Here is an 18,976-nt window from a genome sequence, read left to right on the forward strand (position 1 = left end):
AACTTCTCTGTGTCTCAGGTTTCTCATCACTAAGAACTCAAGTTAGTGCGGAGTTACAGGGAATTGCCCTATGTAAGCTGCTTAGAACAGTGCCCAGCATACAGTAAATGCTGTAATAGTTGCTGCTATTGCTGGTATTTTTATCATCATCATCATCTTTAGGATAAATCCCCAGATGCGGAGTTACTAGGTCAAAAAGAAATTACATTTCTGATTGTCACAGGTGTTGTCAAAATGGTCTTCATCAAGGTTCTACAAATTTACATTCCCAACAGTGATGTAAGAGCATGTTTATTTTCTCACACGTGCAACAAAAAAGTATTTAAAATTTTTGAGTACAAGTGAAACTGTTATAACAGGGTAGTTTTAAATTATATTTCTTATTAGTGAAGAAGGTAACAGGGTTTCATGAGTCCTTTGGATTTCTTTTCAAAGGAATTATCTGTTCAATTCCTTTGCCCATTTTATTTGAAACCAGGATATTGAAATTTTTTTTAGCAAATTGTAACTCTTTATCTAGGTAAATTAGCTCTGGGTTAGTGGTATGACTTATAATTAATCTAAAATATTTTTTGCTTATCTTTTGACTTAGCTTTTGGAGGGATGAGCCACTCAGACTTTTTATTTATGTTTTATAAAGCTCATTTTATCAATCTTCTCTTTTATGGCTTCTGGAGACTGTGTCATAGCTAGAAAAACTTTCCTTATCAAAGATAATAACTTAAAATAATCATCCCATAGTTTATAATACAATTTCTCCCCCGTTTAAATCTTTCATTTGGAAATTATCATGGTATACGTCTTGCTCTATAAATCCAAATTTAAGACCACCACCCAGTTGTTTCAAATTATTTTATTGGATTATTTCTCTGAAGTGATATGACACTCACTTTATCATATACTTAATTACCTCACTGCTTCTCCTATCTCTGAACCTGCTATTGTACTTCTATTGAGTCATACCCTTGCAACAGATTGTTATACCTTAGTTTTGAATGTCCGACAGAGCTCAACTACTCACTCATTATTCTTTTGCAGTTCTTTCCTAACAATTCATGTTTGTCCCTCTATGAACTTTAAAATCAATTTGCTGATTAAAAAAATAAAATTCCTCTTAATGGTTTTTGGGGATCACAGTAAGAAATTCAAAGGTTCACTTGAAGAAAACTAAAATCTTCATGATGTTTTCTTCCTGTCCAATAATTTAGTGCCTTTGCATTCATTTCAATCTTCTCTTGTGCCTCTCAAAAACATACTAAAGTTTAGCTTGCTTCTTAAAAAATGTATTCCTTGATATCTTAACTATTTTTGTCATTTATATATGAAGACTCTTATCTTCTGATTCCTGTCTGTATTGATGAAAACTACTTCTATTAATTTAATACCCAACTGCGTGATTTTTCTTTTTGTTTGTAGTATGTTTTTAGTCAGTTCTCTTGGGTTTCTAAGTATAAAGTCATATTGTAATAATTATTTTACCTGCTTTTAAATATACCCCTATTTTCTTTTTTTCTCTCTTTGTATGACATAATACTTCTTAAAGGCAATATTCGATAATAGTGATGGTAAGCTTTCTTATCTTAAGTTTAGAATAAATGTTAACAGTGTTTCCTCACTAAGTATCATGCTGGCTTGAGCGTTGAGAGAGATCAGATTCAATCACATTTCTCATCTATTTTTATTTTTAAGGATTTTAAAATCAAAATGTGTTTTGAATTTTATCAAATGTTTATTTAGCATTAAGATGATCATATAATTTTACTCTTTAGATTTAACAATCACATAGTCCTGAATGAACATTGAACAAGTCTTAAATTCCTAGTATGAACTTTCATATTTTGTATCATATTTGTAATGTTTCAAGTTTGCCTTGATATTCATAAATGAGATTATTCCAGTTTTCTTATTTGGGGAAATTCTTATTGCTTTTGGTATCAATATTATATTTGCTTTTAAAAAAGATTTTAGGGTTTTTTTCTTGTATTCCAAAACAATGTAAGTTACACTGAAATCATCTATACTTTAAGTTTCTGGTGGTTACCATGGGGGAGAGGTTGGGGTGGGTGGGTGGGGAGGTTGCGGGAGATAAAGGGGCACAAAAATTCTCAATCCTAATGTCGGTTGGTCATGGGGATGGTAGTACAGCACAGAGAATATAGCCAATGATTCTGCAACATTTTCCTATGTTGACAGATAGTAGCTATACTAGTGAGGGTGAAGATTTAATAATGTGGGTAACTGTTGAACCACTGTCTTGTGTACTTGAAACTAATATAAGATTCTATATCAATGCTACCTCAATAAAAAAAATAAGTTTCTAGTAATACCATCTGAGTCTGATGATAACTTTGGACAGTAACTCTTCACAAACCCCATTAATTCTTAAAGCAGTTTTTGAGATTATATTTTCCTGAAAAATTATTCATTTTAACTTGGTTTTCTTTTTTCTTTCATTTTTTTGGGGGCCTCTTCTAGATTTAAACAAACTAGTCATTTATTTTTATTCTTTCTGGCCTATTAATGTATTCAGGTATTTATGATCTTAACTTTTCCCCTGGACAGTGATTAATACTGAATTCTGTAGGTAGTGATCATTTTTATATATTCTTCAATTTCTTCTCTGATTCAAGAGTTATTTGAAAGATTTTGATGATTGAGGCTTTGTTTTAATTCTACATTTTAAAGGCTTCATTTTTCAGGTTTTACCATTAAATTCTAATTTTATAGTATCATGGTACAATTTTATCTGTATAATTTCCAAATTTTAAAAATTTACTGATGTTTTCATTGTGACCTGACATATGGTCAATGATTGTCGATGTTTCATTGAAGAAGATGGAACAGGAGATGTTTTCAGAGGACAGAGTTCAGTATGTATATGTATCAATTTTTAATATTGTGGTTTAGACTACAGACTCTGAAGCTAGACTGATAGCACCCAAATCCCAGATTCACTACTGAGATCTTAGGCAAATTACTTCATTTTTCTGTGCCTCAGTTTCCTCATCTGTAAGATAGCTATGATAATAACATCTACTTCTTAGGGTTGTGGTGAGGATTAAATGCATTAATATGTGTAAAGCATTTAGAACAGTGTCTGGAATGAAATAAGCACCATATATGTATCAGCTGTTATAATTAATCTTGTTATTTATTTTCTCTAAAGCAATACTATCCAAATGAAATAAAATACAAATTGCATGTGCAATTTAAAATTTCATGGTAGCTATCTTAAGTGAAAAAAAGCTAAAATTACTTTCAACAATGTATTTTATTTAACCCATTACATCACTGCAACATATAATCAATATACAAAATCTCTTATGACATATTTTGCCTGCTTTATTAAGTACTGCCAAATCTGGCCTATTTTGTATCTACAGTACACTTCAGCACACAGCACACAATCTGTTCCTTCTGTTGCCAACAGAGGTTTAAAGATAACGCACTTGTCACATTTCAAGTGCTCAACAGCCACATGGGGCTAATGGCTGCCACGCTGGGCAGCACAAGTCTTGCACCTTATTTTTTGTATACTTGTTATATGACCTGAGTAAGGTGAAAACAAATGTCTGATTATTTTGGGTTCTGTTTTCTATTTGTATAACTTTTGAAAGTCATATAGGGTCTGTTTTGGTTTTTGTATCTATTCTATCATTTGGAGAGATTTAGTTCTGTTCCAATGCTTACTTTTATAATTATGTAGAATTCCCTTCATCTTATATTTCTTTAAAGTTAGAGAGATATGTCATCCAAAACCTAAAATAGGGCAAAGACGGCTGCATGTCCTGCAGGGCCATTCTAGAGCAGTGCCTAACAAACCTTCCTTGGGGTCTTCTGATATTCCAGAGCGGCACCCAGCTAGTATCAGCACCAGCCCCACCTGGAAACTAGTTAGAAATGCAGGTTCTCAGGCCCCACCCCAGACCTACAGAATTAGAGCCTTTGTGGATGTGGCCCAGCAATCTGTTTCAGCAAGACCTCTGGGTGAGTCCGATGCACCGGCAACGGTCCCAGACCAAAGCAGTTTTGCCCATAGAAGATATCTGGAAATGTCTGGAGACATTTTTGATTGTCATGACTTAAGGGGGAGATAGAGTGCTATTAGCATCTGGTGGCCTACCGTACGATGCTTCGGACAGCCCACCCCTTCCCAACAAAAAATTTTCCAGACCCAGATGTCAGTAGTACAGAAGTTGAGAAATTCCTTTCTAGGGGAATATAACTTGGTTTGATATACTATTTATTATGGATTAGGGCCCAGATGCTAACTTGAAGAAAACTTGATAAGCTGCAAATTATTTCTGTAGAGACCTTAGCCCAAAGTTATGAGTTACGGCTTAATTGCCCAGTTGTATTAGTTATCTATTACAACTCAGGAACTTAATATAACAAGCATTTATTACTATCACAGTTTCTGTGGATCAGGAATCCATTTAGTGACTTTGATTCTTGGAGAAACAATTGTCGTGTGATCTGTAACACTGTTGCTGGGTACAGGGGAGAGGTCTTGTGACAATTGTTTAACTGTCCTTTTTTTTTCTTTAATATGCCCTTGGTTTTTGTTTTGTCTTCACTATTTTACTTATGGGCTTTTATCCAAAATTTGAAGTTCACGTAGGGAAGGAGACAAGACCTTGACCAGGCCAGGTGAAATTTGTCTTACAATTCTTGGCTTTACGTGGAAGTTCAATTAGCAAAGGCTGATTGGCAAGGTTTGGCAACTGTGGGGTTTTTGTTTTTTCTATCACAAAGCTCCCTAGCACTCTGCTAACAGAAACAGATGGTCTCTTGCAAATATTCCTTCTGTGTGCTCCACTTTTTCTACTTCTCAGAATCAAACCAGGTCCAGGAAGCTCCCACGACTGGCTGGTCTATCTGTTCCTTCTGTTGTCAACAGAGGCTTAAAGATTCACACTTCAGAATGCTCCCGCGTGTGCTGAGAGGGGCATTTGATGCTACCTGTCTGTATTGGAGCCACTGAATCCCTCTCTACTGCAGCAGCTGCTTCCATGTCCTCCTGCAAGCTGCTGATCAATCTCTGATGCTTTGGGCCATCTCTCCCTGCTGTGCCTAAGATCTCAGATCTCTCCCTGCTGTGCCTAAGACCTCAGATTTCTCCTAGTTTCTCTGCAAACGGAACTTGTTTTTTGTTTTTTATTCTCGTTGTTTTTTAAAATTATTTCCACTAAGAGAAGTCATTATTTTCTCCAAACTTTTGTTTTACAACTTCAGACCTTATGAAAAGCTTACGAAACAGTACAGTGAATATCCATATTCCCTTTATCTAGATTCGGCAACTGTTAACATCTTGCTACATTTGCTTGATCTCCTTACACAAAATCTTTTTTTTACTACCCATTTGGAAGTAAATTGCATATATTGATACTTTATAACCCTAACTACTTCCGCAGGCATCTCCTAAAAGTAAAGACAGTCTATATGACCATAATATGATTATCACACTGAAGTGAATTAAAATTCATTCACAATATATTATTTAATATGTAGTCTCCCCTTATCCACCAAGGATACATTCCAAGATCCCCAGTGGCTGCCTGAAACTGAGGATAGTACCACACACCTTATAGATACTGTTTTTTCCTATACATTCATACCTAGGATACAGTTTAATTTATAAATCAGGCACAGTAAGAGATTAACAGTAACTAATAATAGAACAATTATAACAATATACTGTAATAAAAGTGATGTGAATGTGGTCTCTCCCTGAAAATATCTTACTGTTCTGTACTCACCCTTCTTGTGACGACATGAGATGTTAAAATGCCTACATGCTGAGAGGAAGTGAGGTGAACAGTGCAGGAACTTTGACGTAGAGTTAGATTACTACTGACCTTCTGACGATCATCAGAAAGAGGATCACCTGCTTCTGGAGGTGGGTGACGGCGGGTAACTGAGACTGGGAAAAGTGAAACTGCGGAAAGAAGGGACTCCTGTAGTACACATTTAAATTTCTCCAATTGCCCTCCCCAGAGAATCCTTTTTTTAAAGTTTTGCATCCAGAATGCAATCAAGGCACAACATTGCATGTGGTTGTGTTTCATTTGGTTAATGTGTTTCACTTGATCCACAACTGCTTCTCCCTCCTTTTTCTGTTTTTATGACATTTTATTTTTGAAGTGTTCAGGCCAGCTGCCTTCTAGAGTGCACTCAAGTGATGCTTTCCTTATGGTATTATGTATAACTACGAGTCACTTTGACTCTGAATAGATGTGAATTTCAACATGTCACTAACATTTTAAAACGAAAACATTTTTGTTTGAGGTCTGAGTACTTCCTAGACTTAGCAAGCAAGTTTTGCATAGAGCACGGAGGATGCTATTTCCTGATGAATCTTAAATTCCAAGTATTCCAAGTACATTTGACCCTCGAACAATGTGGAGGCTAAGCACCAATGCCCCCGTCCCCCAACAGCGGGAAAATGTTGTGTATACCTTCTGACTCCCCCAGAACTACAAATAGCCAAAAGCCTTACCAATAACATAAACAATCAATTAACACATATTTTATATATGCATTATATACTGTATTCTTACAATAAAGCTAGAAAAAATATTTTTCCAAACTGCTACAAATCTCAAAAAAATTTTCCAACATATTTATTGAAAAATATCTGCATATAAGCAGATCTACATGGTTCAAACCTGTGCTGATCAAGGGTCAGCTGTAGTTTCCTATCATTGCCACCTTCAGTAGTTGTAAAATACATTCTGGTTGTCAAACCAAACAGCCTACTTTTTATTTTAAAAGTTAATTTTTGTTATCCTCTGTCTCCCCATAGTAAATTCTTTTTAGAGCCAGCCTCTTAATCATATTTATGCTTTGACCTATTTTTCTCTAAACTCATTTATATTTTATCCATTTGGTTTTGTAACCTTGCCTACCAATTTTCAAATGGAGTGAGAAGAGCCAATGTCAGAAGACAGACGAGAACTAACCCTACACACATAGAGTGCCAGGAATAAAAAAAACCCTTTTGAATATTTTTGATTTCTACCTCTTTGCTTAATTAACTCTTTTTTGACACACAATTTTGTTAAAGGTGGGGCTTAGGGCCTCCAAAGTACACAGCCATGAAAAACATGTCATCTGCAATCTTGACCATTTTAGAGAAGAACACTGCTTGATTGCAAAATAATCTTAATTATTTATGAAGTCTTTACAAAATACTTTCACGTGTATTATTCAACTTGATCTTTACAATAACTATGAGGTAGTTGAGGAAGGTAGTGAAATCTCTCCTTTTCAAATAAGAAAACTGAGGCTCAAATAGATGCAGGTGACCTGCCCAGGATCTCATAATCACAACTGGTAGAGATGGATTTACATCTGGTTGACGATTACATGCCAAAGATATGCTGTGGTAACCTCATTTGACTGAATTTACCTCCTCAGACAAAAATCAGTTTGTTTATTTTAGGAATGCTTAAGCTTCCCATTACCAATAACAGGTGTGCCTTCTTGTAGGTGTCCTGCCTTCATTGTGAAAGAACAAACCTCTTTGACCTCTGGAGAGACACTGTTACCATGGAAATCTGGGGGCATTTGATTGCTCAGGAAGCAGCCAGTCGACATACAGGGTTCCAATCCTAGGTAGGGCCGTCCTCTGGTTAGGCAAAAAAAGCATTGGTCCACTTTGTGCGTCCTTCAGTGCAGACTTAATTGCAGCATCTAACTTACCCTCTCCTGGTACCATTAAGAGTTTGTTTTTGTGTTTACTTTTCACCTAACAGGTGACAAATGATCATTAAATCTACAAAAGGAAGGTCTGGAAGGACCAACCATCATAGTTCTTTTTGCCTCACCATAGGTTTGCCTAATTTACGTATTTCCCTGATTATGAGAAATTGATAAATTGGAAACATCAGAATCACCATTGGTTATAACTAAATGATATAATCAAAATTATAAAGCAGCTTCACTATGGACTCAAATTCCCTTTCAGCAAAGTAATAATAGCAGTATTATGTGTGTGTGTGTGTGTGTCTATATACATATATATTTGTTTGTATTTATTTGTCTGTTTTTTACTCAAGGTCCTTTTAATATCTTTATTATAGGAAGGGTGGGAATATAAAACCCTTCTTATATGTGAAAATTGAAAAATAAACCAAACTAAGTGGCAGGTGAAGCAATTAAGAAGACAAAGAACAGATTTCTTCCTGAATTTTCTTAAAACTGAAAAAAAAAAAAGATAAAAAAAACACAAAAAGATTTGTTGTACTTAAACTGTCATTTTGTTTTTAATTTTGTTAACATGTATTTTTCATTGCATTTAGGAATAGTAATAAAGAGTGTACATACATAAAACACACTTGGGGATGGTTGCTTTCTGAGGTGCTTGCAAATAATAAGTTCTCTTGCTATCTAGCTTAATCACAGCTCTTTCAACTATTGACTTCATTTAATTTGCAGTATCTCTACAAATTGATCTCAGAATTTATTTGACACAACTCAGTTCTAGGAAATCTGGAATCATATTTTAAGGAATTATCTTGCCTTAAGGCCCACAGGCTCTCAGCTCCCTAGGGCAGAGACCAAGTGTTGCTCATCTTTGTGCCCAGGGCAAGCGCTCAGCAAGTGTCTGCTGAGCAGAACTGGCCTCAATTACCTGATGGAAAAAAGAGAAGAAAAGCATTTCTTTACAGAAGTGGCTGTCCTCAATGGGAACAAATTCATTCTCACATGGAGTATGTACACAGAAGCCCCCAAATGCCCACCAGTGAGCCTCTGGGGGGACAGTTTCTGAGTGGTCACGTGGTATCAGATCATTCCCCTCACCCACAGGCTCAATCCCAGCTCTGTTTGTGAACCAAATTCTCTTTCCTCTAATCATGTGAGAAACAAACCCATGTCTAGTTATTTTGGGTCAAAGGAAGAGACTTAAAATATTGATACTTTAAATGTTCAAATAAAATGTTAATCAAAGGTGGTTTGTGATGATTTGCTTTCTACAACTAGTCTTTCATTATGGACGGCAAGTTGGTAGGAAGAAGACAAGAGCTCTCTTTCACCACCAAACACTTTCTTCTTTAAGAAACACAATTCTTAAAACAATTTTGAGTTATTAAAAAATCCTGGTGGTTTTGCAGTTCACCAAGCAGAATTTTTGCTGGTTTGTTCTTCTCCTAAGTTTTATCCCCAAAAACTTGAATTGATTTTTAAATTGCTATTAACATTTCTTAATAGTGGTCTTCATAGGAGTCTTAAGAAAGATGACTAAACCTAGCCAGATGGGACAATAATAGTGAATTTTCTCCCATGGCAATATCCAGAGGGATTTCACAGCTGTGTCATAGCTTCCTAGTGTTGCAGAATTGGTAAACTTAAGTGAATATAAACATGTGACTTATTACACATCATCATGGCAACTGTATGGTAAGAACAATGTAAACAGCTTCTCCTTGCATTAGCTCATCATTAGAAGAATCACTGCATTCCTGGATCTGAAGAGCTTCCTTGTCCCTTGAGAAAATCTTAAGTCCCAGTTCCATCCAAGAAACACACAAGACCTTTAAATAGACTCCTCATTAAACAACCCCCAACATTTATAAAAATACTGAAATAATATTCTCACAACAGAAGCAAAGTCTGAGTTTAGAGATGAGTATCAAGTACATGCACAAAAACTTTCATTTCACCCGTATGTAAATGACTCTAGAGAAAGTTACATGAGAAAACTAACTACCAACTAGGTGACGCAGTCTCTATGGCACCTAACTAGGGGCAGGGAAGGAGGAAATAAATAGTTCATAGGGTAAATCCTCTGTCCCACAGTAGAGTCAGGGAGATCCATGGTGTCAAAGCAGTAAGTGTCCAGGTATCTTTTCAGATAACTTCCTGAGGGTTGGAGTGTTCTTCAGAGTTTCTCATTTGTTCCTTACAAATGTCAACATTATTGTTTCCAGTGTCCTCAGCCTGAAGTCAGCCATCCTGCAATTTGAATCAGAGACTGTTGTATGGCCGGGTTTCATTGAACAGAATAAGAATATCCCTAGAAAGCAGTTCATTAGATAAATTTGAAGGAACAGGTCACATGATCAGTACCTTCTCCTTGCAAGTTTTAGAGGGAATTAACAGCATGTAATCCATCCAGCACATGAAATCTTAAAGCCTCCCACATGGAGTCCAACAAGGACTCACTGTAATGCTCCCACAGGGTGCACCACCAAATGTTGGTATCTGAAGCGCTCCTTGTTGAGGTTTCCCTCCCAGAAATCCTCAATGTAAATTAACATAAGGGCAATGAAGAACATTTATAAGGGAAAAAGTATGAACTCCTCAAAGCCCTGTTTTAGACCCTGAGTTAGAATCCCTTGTGCTTGGATATCTTCCTCTGTCCCGAGTCATAAGCTTTCCTTATTTACCTTTATATTCCCACTTGAACTATGTGAGGCCAGCAGAAGACCGGGAAGGATAGAACTGAACTACTTGCCAAGATCCTCGATAGGGGAAATGTTAAAAATAAAGTTGGTATTGCAAATCTGTACGGACAGAAACTAAACTAGTGGGGTGCCTGGGGCTGGAGTGAGGCTGGGGAGATAAGACTGCTAATGGGTAGAGAGTTTCTTTGGGGAATGATGTAAATGTTCTAGGATTGTGGTGAGGGTTGTGCATCTGAATATACTAAACGCCATTGAATTATATGCTTTAAATTTTATAAAGATAAATTGTATCTCAATAAAGCTGTTTTTTAAAAGCTGGCATTATAAGGAAACATGGCTCAGCAAGAACTTAGAATAAACTTCATATGACTGAAGGTGAAGTCTGGCCTCCTTATTGTCTTCAATGAGAAGAGAACTTAGAGGAATTTTGGCTAAAAGTCATAGGAGTTTTTCTCATCGTGGGAAATTAAAGAGACTGTATGTTCAGGTCTCCTGGTGAGCGGAATGCGGAGGACCACCCGCAGGAGTACCGAGTGCTGGCTCCACCCAGTAGGACCTCTGCCTGACCTAATGATCTGTTTATGAGAATGATTCAGCAGGGAGGCAATGGCTGCTCTTCATGACATTGTTTTGAAGGTTAGTAATATGATACCAATTCCTCCAAATCCTTTTTCCTAATACTCAATGCACTGTTGACTAGTAAATTTATCTAAGTCTATCTTGAATCAATTTACATTTTCAGCTTACTCTAACACATTCCATATGTTCCCCGATTTGCTTCGGATGCTCGAGCATAGTTTTTATGTGGAGGCCGAGCCTGGCTTACAGAGCGAGGGCCCCGTGTCTCTGATTCCCACTACCACCTCCTTCTCCACGTTCTTCCAGTGAGGGCAAGAGTTTCCAGCTCTCCTCTGTCTGCAAGTCTTTTGCTTCCACTGCCTCCTCACTTCGCACCCTGATTCTAGGTTGGTGCACTAAGCTGGCTGGCTTGGCATTCTGGTCTGTTAGATGTACACAGTAGTCCTGGGTCCCTAGGACACTGTTTCAGTACACAGACACGGTAGCCTTCACTAAGTTTTAGGCCTCATTTGGTTCAATTTTACCCAAGATAAACTGAGGCCTAAGAAGAAGAAATCATTTGCTCAGGGTCACATACCTAGGCAACAGCAAGATAAAAAGTGGTGTATGTCTTGATTCCCAACCATTCTGCTTTCAAAACTACCAGGCTATCTCCCATCATCACGGCCCATTTCAGCCTCCTTCTTCTAATTTTATTTGTGTTTTGACCCAACACTGACCTCACCATCCTGTCTGGTCTCAGCCATGTCTGCTTCATCCTGGTCACATTCGAACTCGGTGCCCCGGTCAACAACATCCACGCCAGCCTGCACCCTGGGCTTCTCGTTTTCCCACTTGGCAAAGCCTTTGTCCTTTGCTGCTTTCTCATGGAACTTGGATTTCATTCTGGGGAAGGTGTGGGACCCTGAGTCGCCCCAGCCCGCCTCTGACCACACAGGCTCAGTCTGGGTGGCCTGGCTGGCGGTGGCCCGCTGTAGCCTCACAGAGATCTTGCGAGAAGAACCTGTGACCAGTGTGATGGCTCTGCTGTCCAGGTCTCGGTGTCCAGCACTGACACCAGGGAACTCAAACACCTCATCCTGCACTGGAGGCAGAGAGCTTATTGTGATTATTTGACATCTGACTTCTTCATAAAAAAACCTCTAAATCGGTGCAAACAACAGGAGTCCCAGAGAAATAGATCAGAGGCAGAACTATATTGGCTGTAGGTGACTCGCATGTTAGACCTGGAAGTGCAAAAAATGAGCAGGATTCAAGGGCTTTCTCCACCACTGCTCATGCTGAAGAAGGCCTTGGTGTGTAATGACTCTGACCAGGTTTAGGTCCAGAACCCAACCCAGGTCCAGGTATGGGGAAGGTGAGCAGAGAGAAACTGAGATAGGAAAATGAACAGAGGACATTACCTGGGGGCAACGAGGGACTTCCAGGCAGCGACCCATGACTACTGCCCAAGGAGGGTGCCCGGGCAAATCTCCTGCAGGCCAGAACCAAGAGGTCTTTGCACTGTTTGTGACAATTGGCTCCACAGTCTGAAAAATCCCAAAGAATCACGATGACTAGTGTGAAGCAGGTGTGTCGGGTGCCTACTGGGCTTGAGCCGTCAGCCCTCCTCTGCCCACTCCTTTCTCTGTGTGTGAACCTGAGTCGGGTCCAAGCCTACAGGGTGTTTCTGGGGCTGGAAAAGGGCAGTTCTCTGGAACTCTCTTGCCTTCCTGGAGTTCCTAAACTTCTCTTACACTTGCTCAGCTTCTTCCTCTACACAGTTCAATGAGGTGCTGGGCATGAAGTAACGGGGGCCGGCCTACACGGGGAGTTGCCTTTGCCCAAAACTAAATTCCGATCATGTGGGACCCAGGCCAAGGTGGAGTCCCCGCAAAGAAGCTCCCTGCGCAAAAGGAGGGGGAGAGGCCTCAGTTTCTAGCTTCTCCCAGGACCACCTGCTGCCTCTTCTCGTTTACAGCAAGGTGTCCCTCCGTTCAGTATTTGTTTGCATTTTTTATTCATCTTCATTTCCCCAAACCTTTTCCAGGACAAGTGGTTCTATCTTGTGCTTTCTTTCCCTGCCTAAAAACAGAAGATAAGATGGGACTTTGCCTTTGAAATGCAATGTGCCAGAGTCTGTGAAATTCCCCATTAGGATGCCTTAGTTAAGCAAGTAGACTCTTAATTGCTACTAGGGGTAGAAAATTTTGGCCACTTTGGAAGATAGTAACACAATTGTTTTGTATGATGAGGGTCCTACATTTCCCTTAGAATCACTCAACAGATATACTCATTTAAAAAAGTGTATTTCTCTGTCACCATCAAAGATGACTTCTCTAATTCTTTCCAATACCCACTGTCCCCAGATGGTCTTGTTTCAAATGGTCTTGTAGTGACATCATGGAAAGATTAAATTAAATGACATGTTCAGTTTATTTTAATTAGTTTTTTCACTCTGTGAACCTTAAGAGAAAATACCCTATTGTACAAAGATGATCCAAGGGTTTGACTGATTTTCATCTTCCTAAAGTTGTGTGTGTACATGTTTGTGTGTCTTTTAGGGAATAAGGGACAGGAACCAGTATAAAACTAATGACTTACAGCTGAGTAGTAACATATTGTAGTATCTTTAGTGCTTGCAAGTAAAAATCCAGGATAGATAGACTAAGACAACAGATTCAGAAAAACTAAGTGGAAGGGTTTTTTGAGCGTGAAAATGCAGCTTTCATTGAGATTCAAGGTAGCTCTCTGTTGATGCAAAATGAGGGCCAAATACTGAAGGTTGGCTAGAGGAAAGATGGTATCACAAGGAATAATATGACTCTGTGAGCATTCTGTGATTAAGATGTTCCCTTTTGTAGCTTTCCCATATGTTTGGGGAGCATTATCAGATTCTTAAAAGAACTAGTATAAATAGTCTGCATAAAATATCCAGCAATTTCTTAAACACCAGTGATATATGACAATCATATGTATACATATAGCAACAGATTCCTAAATGCCTATTAATATACCCATGTATTGCATTTATCAAATATATATTTATTCAATTGTTGATAAATTTCAGCTAAATGGGGGAGATATATGAAAAATTCATCGAAAGGGACAAAAATTAAGTTTTAAGGTTTCTCCTCTTTTCTCATCATCATCTGTGATTTAGTAGAGAAGGAAATGACTTGTGTGAGAGTGGAAAGAAATGCATATGTATTATAGAAATGAGTGTGCATTTTTTTCCCCTTGAAGGACAAAGCTCTTACACATGGTATTTTAGTTGGGACTGTCCCACTTCAAAATTCCCACCTTAACTGTATGCTGACAATTAGCAAGACATCTTAGAGAAGGGGACTACGCATGTGCGGGTTGATAAGGGTAGTTTGCTTGCTCTTGTAAAAGTTATAAAATTCCCATCTGGGCTGTCCGAAACTCCAGGGAGTCCTCTCCTAGTCACGTTAACTCTTCAGGCGCCAGTGGCCTAGAAGACCCAGGTACTCCACGATGCCATGGTTTTTGTGGTTTCATCAGACAAACTTGATTTCTGCCCCAAACATCACATGTTAAAATTTTAACAAAATAACATTTATTTACCTTTGCATTTATATCCTTGCTTGATTATGCCCCAGAGCTGTAACAAAAGACAAAGGAATGTCAGGGAATCTGAAGAAAAATCTGGAAAGAAAACAAGACTATAGAAAAGGAAATCCTGGGATGTGTGATGACTGGTGGAGCGCAAACAGGATGTAGCTAATCCTGACACCCTTCCTGTCAGATAGAAGAACCCTCTCCCAGCCCACCCCAGTGGGGGTGATAACAGTTTTGCTTCCCTTTTCTTTCTGGGAGCCACATGCAGCTGGGATGGGAAACTGACGTTGGTGCATTTGTTGGACTTTGGCATAAAGTGTTCTCAGCAAAATTTATGGGGAGTCTCACTCTCTTTGGAAGCTTCTGGCTCCCACTGCCTCCTTTTTAATTATATTAATGGCTCTTGGCGCCCTCTACAGGAAATTAAGCAACCTAAGCAGTGCACATCCAACTAAAGCATTAGGAATTCGTGAATTTATTTTCTGAGTAGTACCGCTGAAAAATATAGGAGAGGAAAAGATCTATGTATTGATGTATTCATTCTCCACATTTTCTTGGGGTTTGGCCTGTGCCAGGGCTGTGGGAGATGCAAAAAAGGCTCAGATTCTGCCAAGCACGTTGGAAGTTGGGTGTAGGAAGTGACAAACATCTCAGCAGAGAGGTGAGAGCCTGCAGTGCACTGGGGGCATGTTTGCCCAAGCACCTGGGGGCATCATCCTGGAGGTGGTGTCTTGGCCCTCCTGACACACTGTCAACTCCATGAAGGGCCCTCCCGTGTTCTTCTTCATGCCTTCCCCAGCACTTGTACGTGGGTACCAGGGACACCAGAAACACACAGTACTGATGAATTAAATGGGTTTAGGTCAAGCTGGAGAAGCTGCATTTCTAACCTTTTAGTAGTAAGGTCAGATGACTGATATCTACTTAATAAACTGATTTGAAAGAAACAGGGCCAGTGGCCTGCTAGGGCTGATGGAAGTGTCCTTCACATGCATTGTGAAGGAATAATGCCCTGATGGTGGTCATCATGACCCTATGAGAAGGGAAAGTAGCTGCCATTAAGAAGAGACTCAAGGGCATTGGGGAGGGTGCTCCTTATCCTCTTCCTGACAAGGACATTCCCCTGGTGGTTGGTGATTCCTTTGAGCACTGAAAGTTATTTGGTCCTTCCCAATACATAATTAAAATGCAAAGGTTTCCTGGGACAGGCCAGTAGTTTGCCTTGGGGCTTGGAAGAATTATTAAGACATCCAGCTGGAAGCAAGGCCACCGGTGCCTCAGGGGATTGAAGAGGGCTCAGAAAAGTCAGTCCAGAAAAGGGACATGGATGGTCAGGACAATCGCACCATGTCAGAGCTACACAGATCTTCAAGATACCTAGTTTGCTTCTTTTTTATAAAAGGCGAGTGTGATGACCTAGGAATTGAATCATTTGCAAGGTGCCACGTCTGGGAGACTTTGTAGTGATTAAGAAATGGTTTCATCAAGGAGCCCTTGGCAATAGTAATAATAATATTAATGATAGCCAACATTATTGAATGCTTGTTACATGAAAGGTGTAATTTAACTTCTTTATGTGTATTAACTCATTTAATGCTCACATCATCCTTATGGGATAGGTAATAATTTTCTCATTTTTACAGATGAGATTAAGCTACAGAGAGGTGGAACCACTTGGCAAGGTCTCAGAGCTGGTAAGTAGGGAAAAAAAGAATGTGTCACTTGAAGGAAACACAGGAAGCAATTGTCCCTCTGTGTTTTGTATGTGAGCAAAAGCCACTGACCTAAGAAAGAAGGATATGATTTAAGAAGATTCATACTAATATCTAGATATGCCACATTACTAGCACAGCCGCAGGAACTGCTGAAAAAGTTGAGTCCCATCAGCCAAGGACAGGAGAGGTCGAGCCCATGGAGATGGGTGTGCAGGAGTCCTTCCTACAACCTGTTGAGGTGAGACCTCAGGCTGCTGTAAGATTCAGAGTAATTGTTGTAGGGCAAGGAGCACTGGCTGGGAGTCAGGAGACCTGGCTATGAGTCACAGTCCTGCTACTCATCCATGTGCCCTTAAAGAAGTCACCTAACCTGTCCACATCCCAAAACAGGGAATTAGCTTAACTCTTTCAGTTCTGGAATTCTAATGCTAAAATAAATGTATTTTAAGTAGTGTCTGTTTGTCTTCCTTACCTTTAAAATGGAATTTATTTCAAAAGCAGGTGGTGCAGTCACTGAAAAATGGTTCCTTGCATTCCCCCACAATTCCTTTCAATGACAGATCTAGAGAGATGTATTTCTAAGTCTCTCTGAAAACTAGTGGACTTTTAAAAAAATGTATGTGTGAGTAAAGATCAAATCAAATTGTACCGATGAAATTAAATATATTTTGAAAAATAAGAAGGGCTATTAAAACCTTAGGTAAGTTCATTTTTAAGTAAATTACAAAGTACCAAGGATATTTACTCTGAGCTATGTGACATGCAACATGCCTGATATCATTTAGTCATTACAAAACATGGCAGGCATATTAACCCCATCTACAGATAGGAAAAGAGAGACTCAAAGATGGTCAATAACTTGGTCAAGGACATAGAGTTAATAAGGGGCAGAGCTGAGATCAAAACAGAGTCCCAGACTCCAACTCCAGTGCTTTCTACCTCATCACAGCTGCATCAAGACGCCAGCAAATCTCTGATGAGTCAGGGAGGGGAAAGCGGAAGTCCTCAAGGAAGACCACCTTGCTGCTTCTACAGAACTAGGGCCTCCATCGAAAGGAGAGAAGGCCAGAAGGACCGGAGAGCAGAGAGAAGGTTTTGCTGTTTGATATGGGCCTACCGACTCTCGCCCCACACCAGAGGACCGATGTCCCAAGCTGACTTTGGGCTGAGCCTTGCAGTGGCCCAGCAGTGCGCCCCGTGCCACTTCAGCATTTCAGGTCTAGATACATCCAAAAATTCCCAACAGAAGAGAGAAACATGTAAAAGGAGAAGCATTTACTTTACGGTAAGTGATCAAGTGAGGCGGTCCAGGGGCGAAGATGATAGAGCAGCAGCCCTCCTTCCCGGGGGCGGGCAGACGGGGCTGGAGAGGCTGGCTCTGCCCTGTGACCACGCCAGCTGCTGCAGCCACTGGGGCCATCCTGGACGTCACCACCACCTCCCATTTACCCATTCCCAGAGGAGTGTGTGCTTGAGCACAAACTCCTGCCCTTGGGTCCCCCAAAGCCAGTTCCTCAAGCCAGGAATGGGAAAATGTAATTCAGTGGTAGCATACAATGTCAGCTGTGAATTCAATATGCAGCAACAGTGGGCCATGACTACTGAATGAGCTAACACAACTGAGCTCTGGCATCTGGACAAAGGAGCTATTCCTCACCTGGCAGCTGGGCCACCCTCACCCAGAGCACCACATTTCCCATCTTATATAACTTGGGTGTCAACTAGAAGACATTCAGGGCCCAGGAGAATTTGCTTAGTACCAGGGTCAGAGCTGACCTTAACTGCTGAAGCACTATCAAGTGTGGGGAAACGAAGTGGACAATCTGCCTTTGTTGCAGTGGTGCACACAGAGCACAGGATTCAGTTTGAGCCCCAGCTCTGGTCTTTAGTGGCTGTGTGATCCTGGGAGATGTGGGGAGTCCTCTCTGAACCTATCTTCATAGGCAAATGGGAAGAGTAAAATGCCCACCTCATGGACTAGTTATGAGGATTAAATATATAATGTCTACAGAAGTACTTTGTTACTATCAGCAGCCAAGTAAATCTTTTTTATTATTATAACCATCTTCTCTCCAAAAATATTTTTTTTTCCTTTTTGAGTCATGCCATGATGGATTGCTAATGACTGATACTACATGAAACAAGACCTGGGAGGAACTGGTTGAGATAAACACTCCCCATAATTGCACCCACTTAGGAGTAAAGGTGATGAAGGCCAGGGCTCATTGAGTGGAACCTTTTCCTGGCAGGGACTACAGGCAAACCGCTCTCTTGAGTCAAGAGGCCTCACCAGCCTCCTCTGTCTTTGCCAACCTGCATTCCTAGAAAGATTACAGCAAAAGCTACACATCTTGTTGTTTTGAATATAATTCTTAATTTCAGGGAGCCATCATGTTTTACTTCTGATATGAAGCAGACTACAGATTTTGTTCATGTATCATTTCCCTGCCTTCTCAGAATGCTGCACAAATAATTTCATGCAAAAGAAAACAACAGAAAACAGACTCACAAATCCTGCACAGTGTTCACAGAAGGTTGGCTTGAGATAAGTCATTTCCTGAAAATTGTGGACAAATCCCGGTCCCATTTTACAGTGTAGCTGGGACTTTGCTCTCAGGAAGTAGGCCATCATCTCATCTTTACTAATTAAGCCATCCCTGTGAAGAGAATCAGAGGAGGGAGGGATCTTTGAAGACCACATTGCTAAGTGGC

The 18,976-nt window shown here is 39.7% G+C and overlaps 1 protein-coding gene across 2 annotated transcripts in view; it reads right to left on the minus strand.

Annotated features, from left to right (window-relative positions):
- Window positions 1-8,238: 8,238 nt before the first annotated feature.
- The window catches only part of RASGRP3 (RAS guanyl releasing protein 3), a 70,097-nt gene continuing 59,359 nt past the window's right edge, over window positions 8,239-18,976 (minus strand). Inside the window, exons 13-17 of one of the 2 annotated variants that reach the window (XM_017645558.3) lie at window positions 18,774-18,921; window positions 14,556-14,592; window positions 12,392-12,517; window positions 11,708-12,072; window positions 8,239-9,957 (exon numbers count right to left, since the gene is read on the minus strand). In XM_017645558.3, the coding sequence (XP_017501047.3) occupies window positions 9,949-9,957; window positions 11,708-12,072; window positions 12,392-12,517; window positions 14,556-14,592; window positions 18,774-18,921 (685 nt within the window). In that variant the 3' untranslated portion in view covers window positions 8,239-9,948. The remainder of the gene's footprint in view (window positions 9,958-11,707; window positions 12,073-12,391; window positions 12,518-14,555; window positions 14,593-18,773; window positions 18,922-18,976) is intronic. The other variant, XM_073214430.1, reaches the window with a different exon arrangement.

Source organism: Manis javanica, chromosome 1 (genome assembly GCF_040802235.1).
Source record: "Manis javanica isolate MJ-LG chromosome 1, MJ_LKY, whole genome shotgun sequence".
Lineage (NCBI taxonomy): Eukaryota > Metazoa > Chordata > Mammalia > Pholidota > Manidae > Manis > Manis javanica.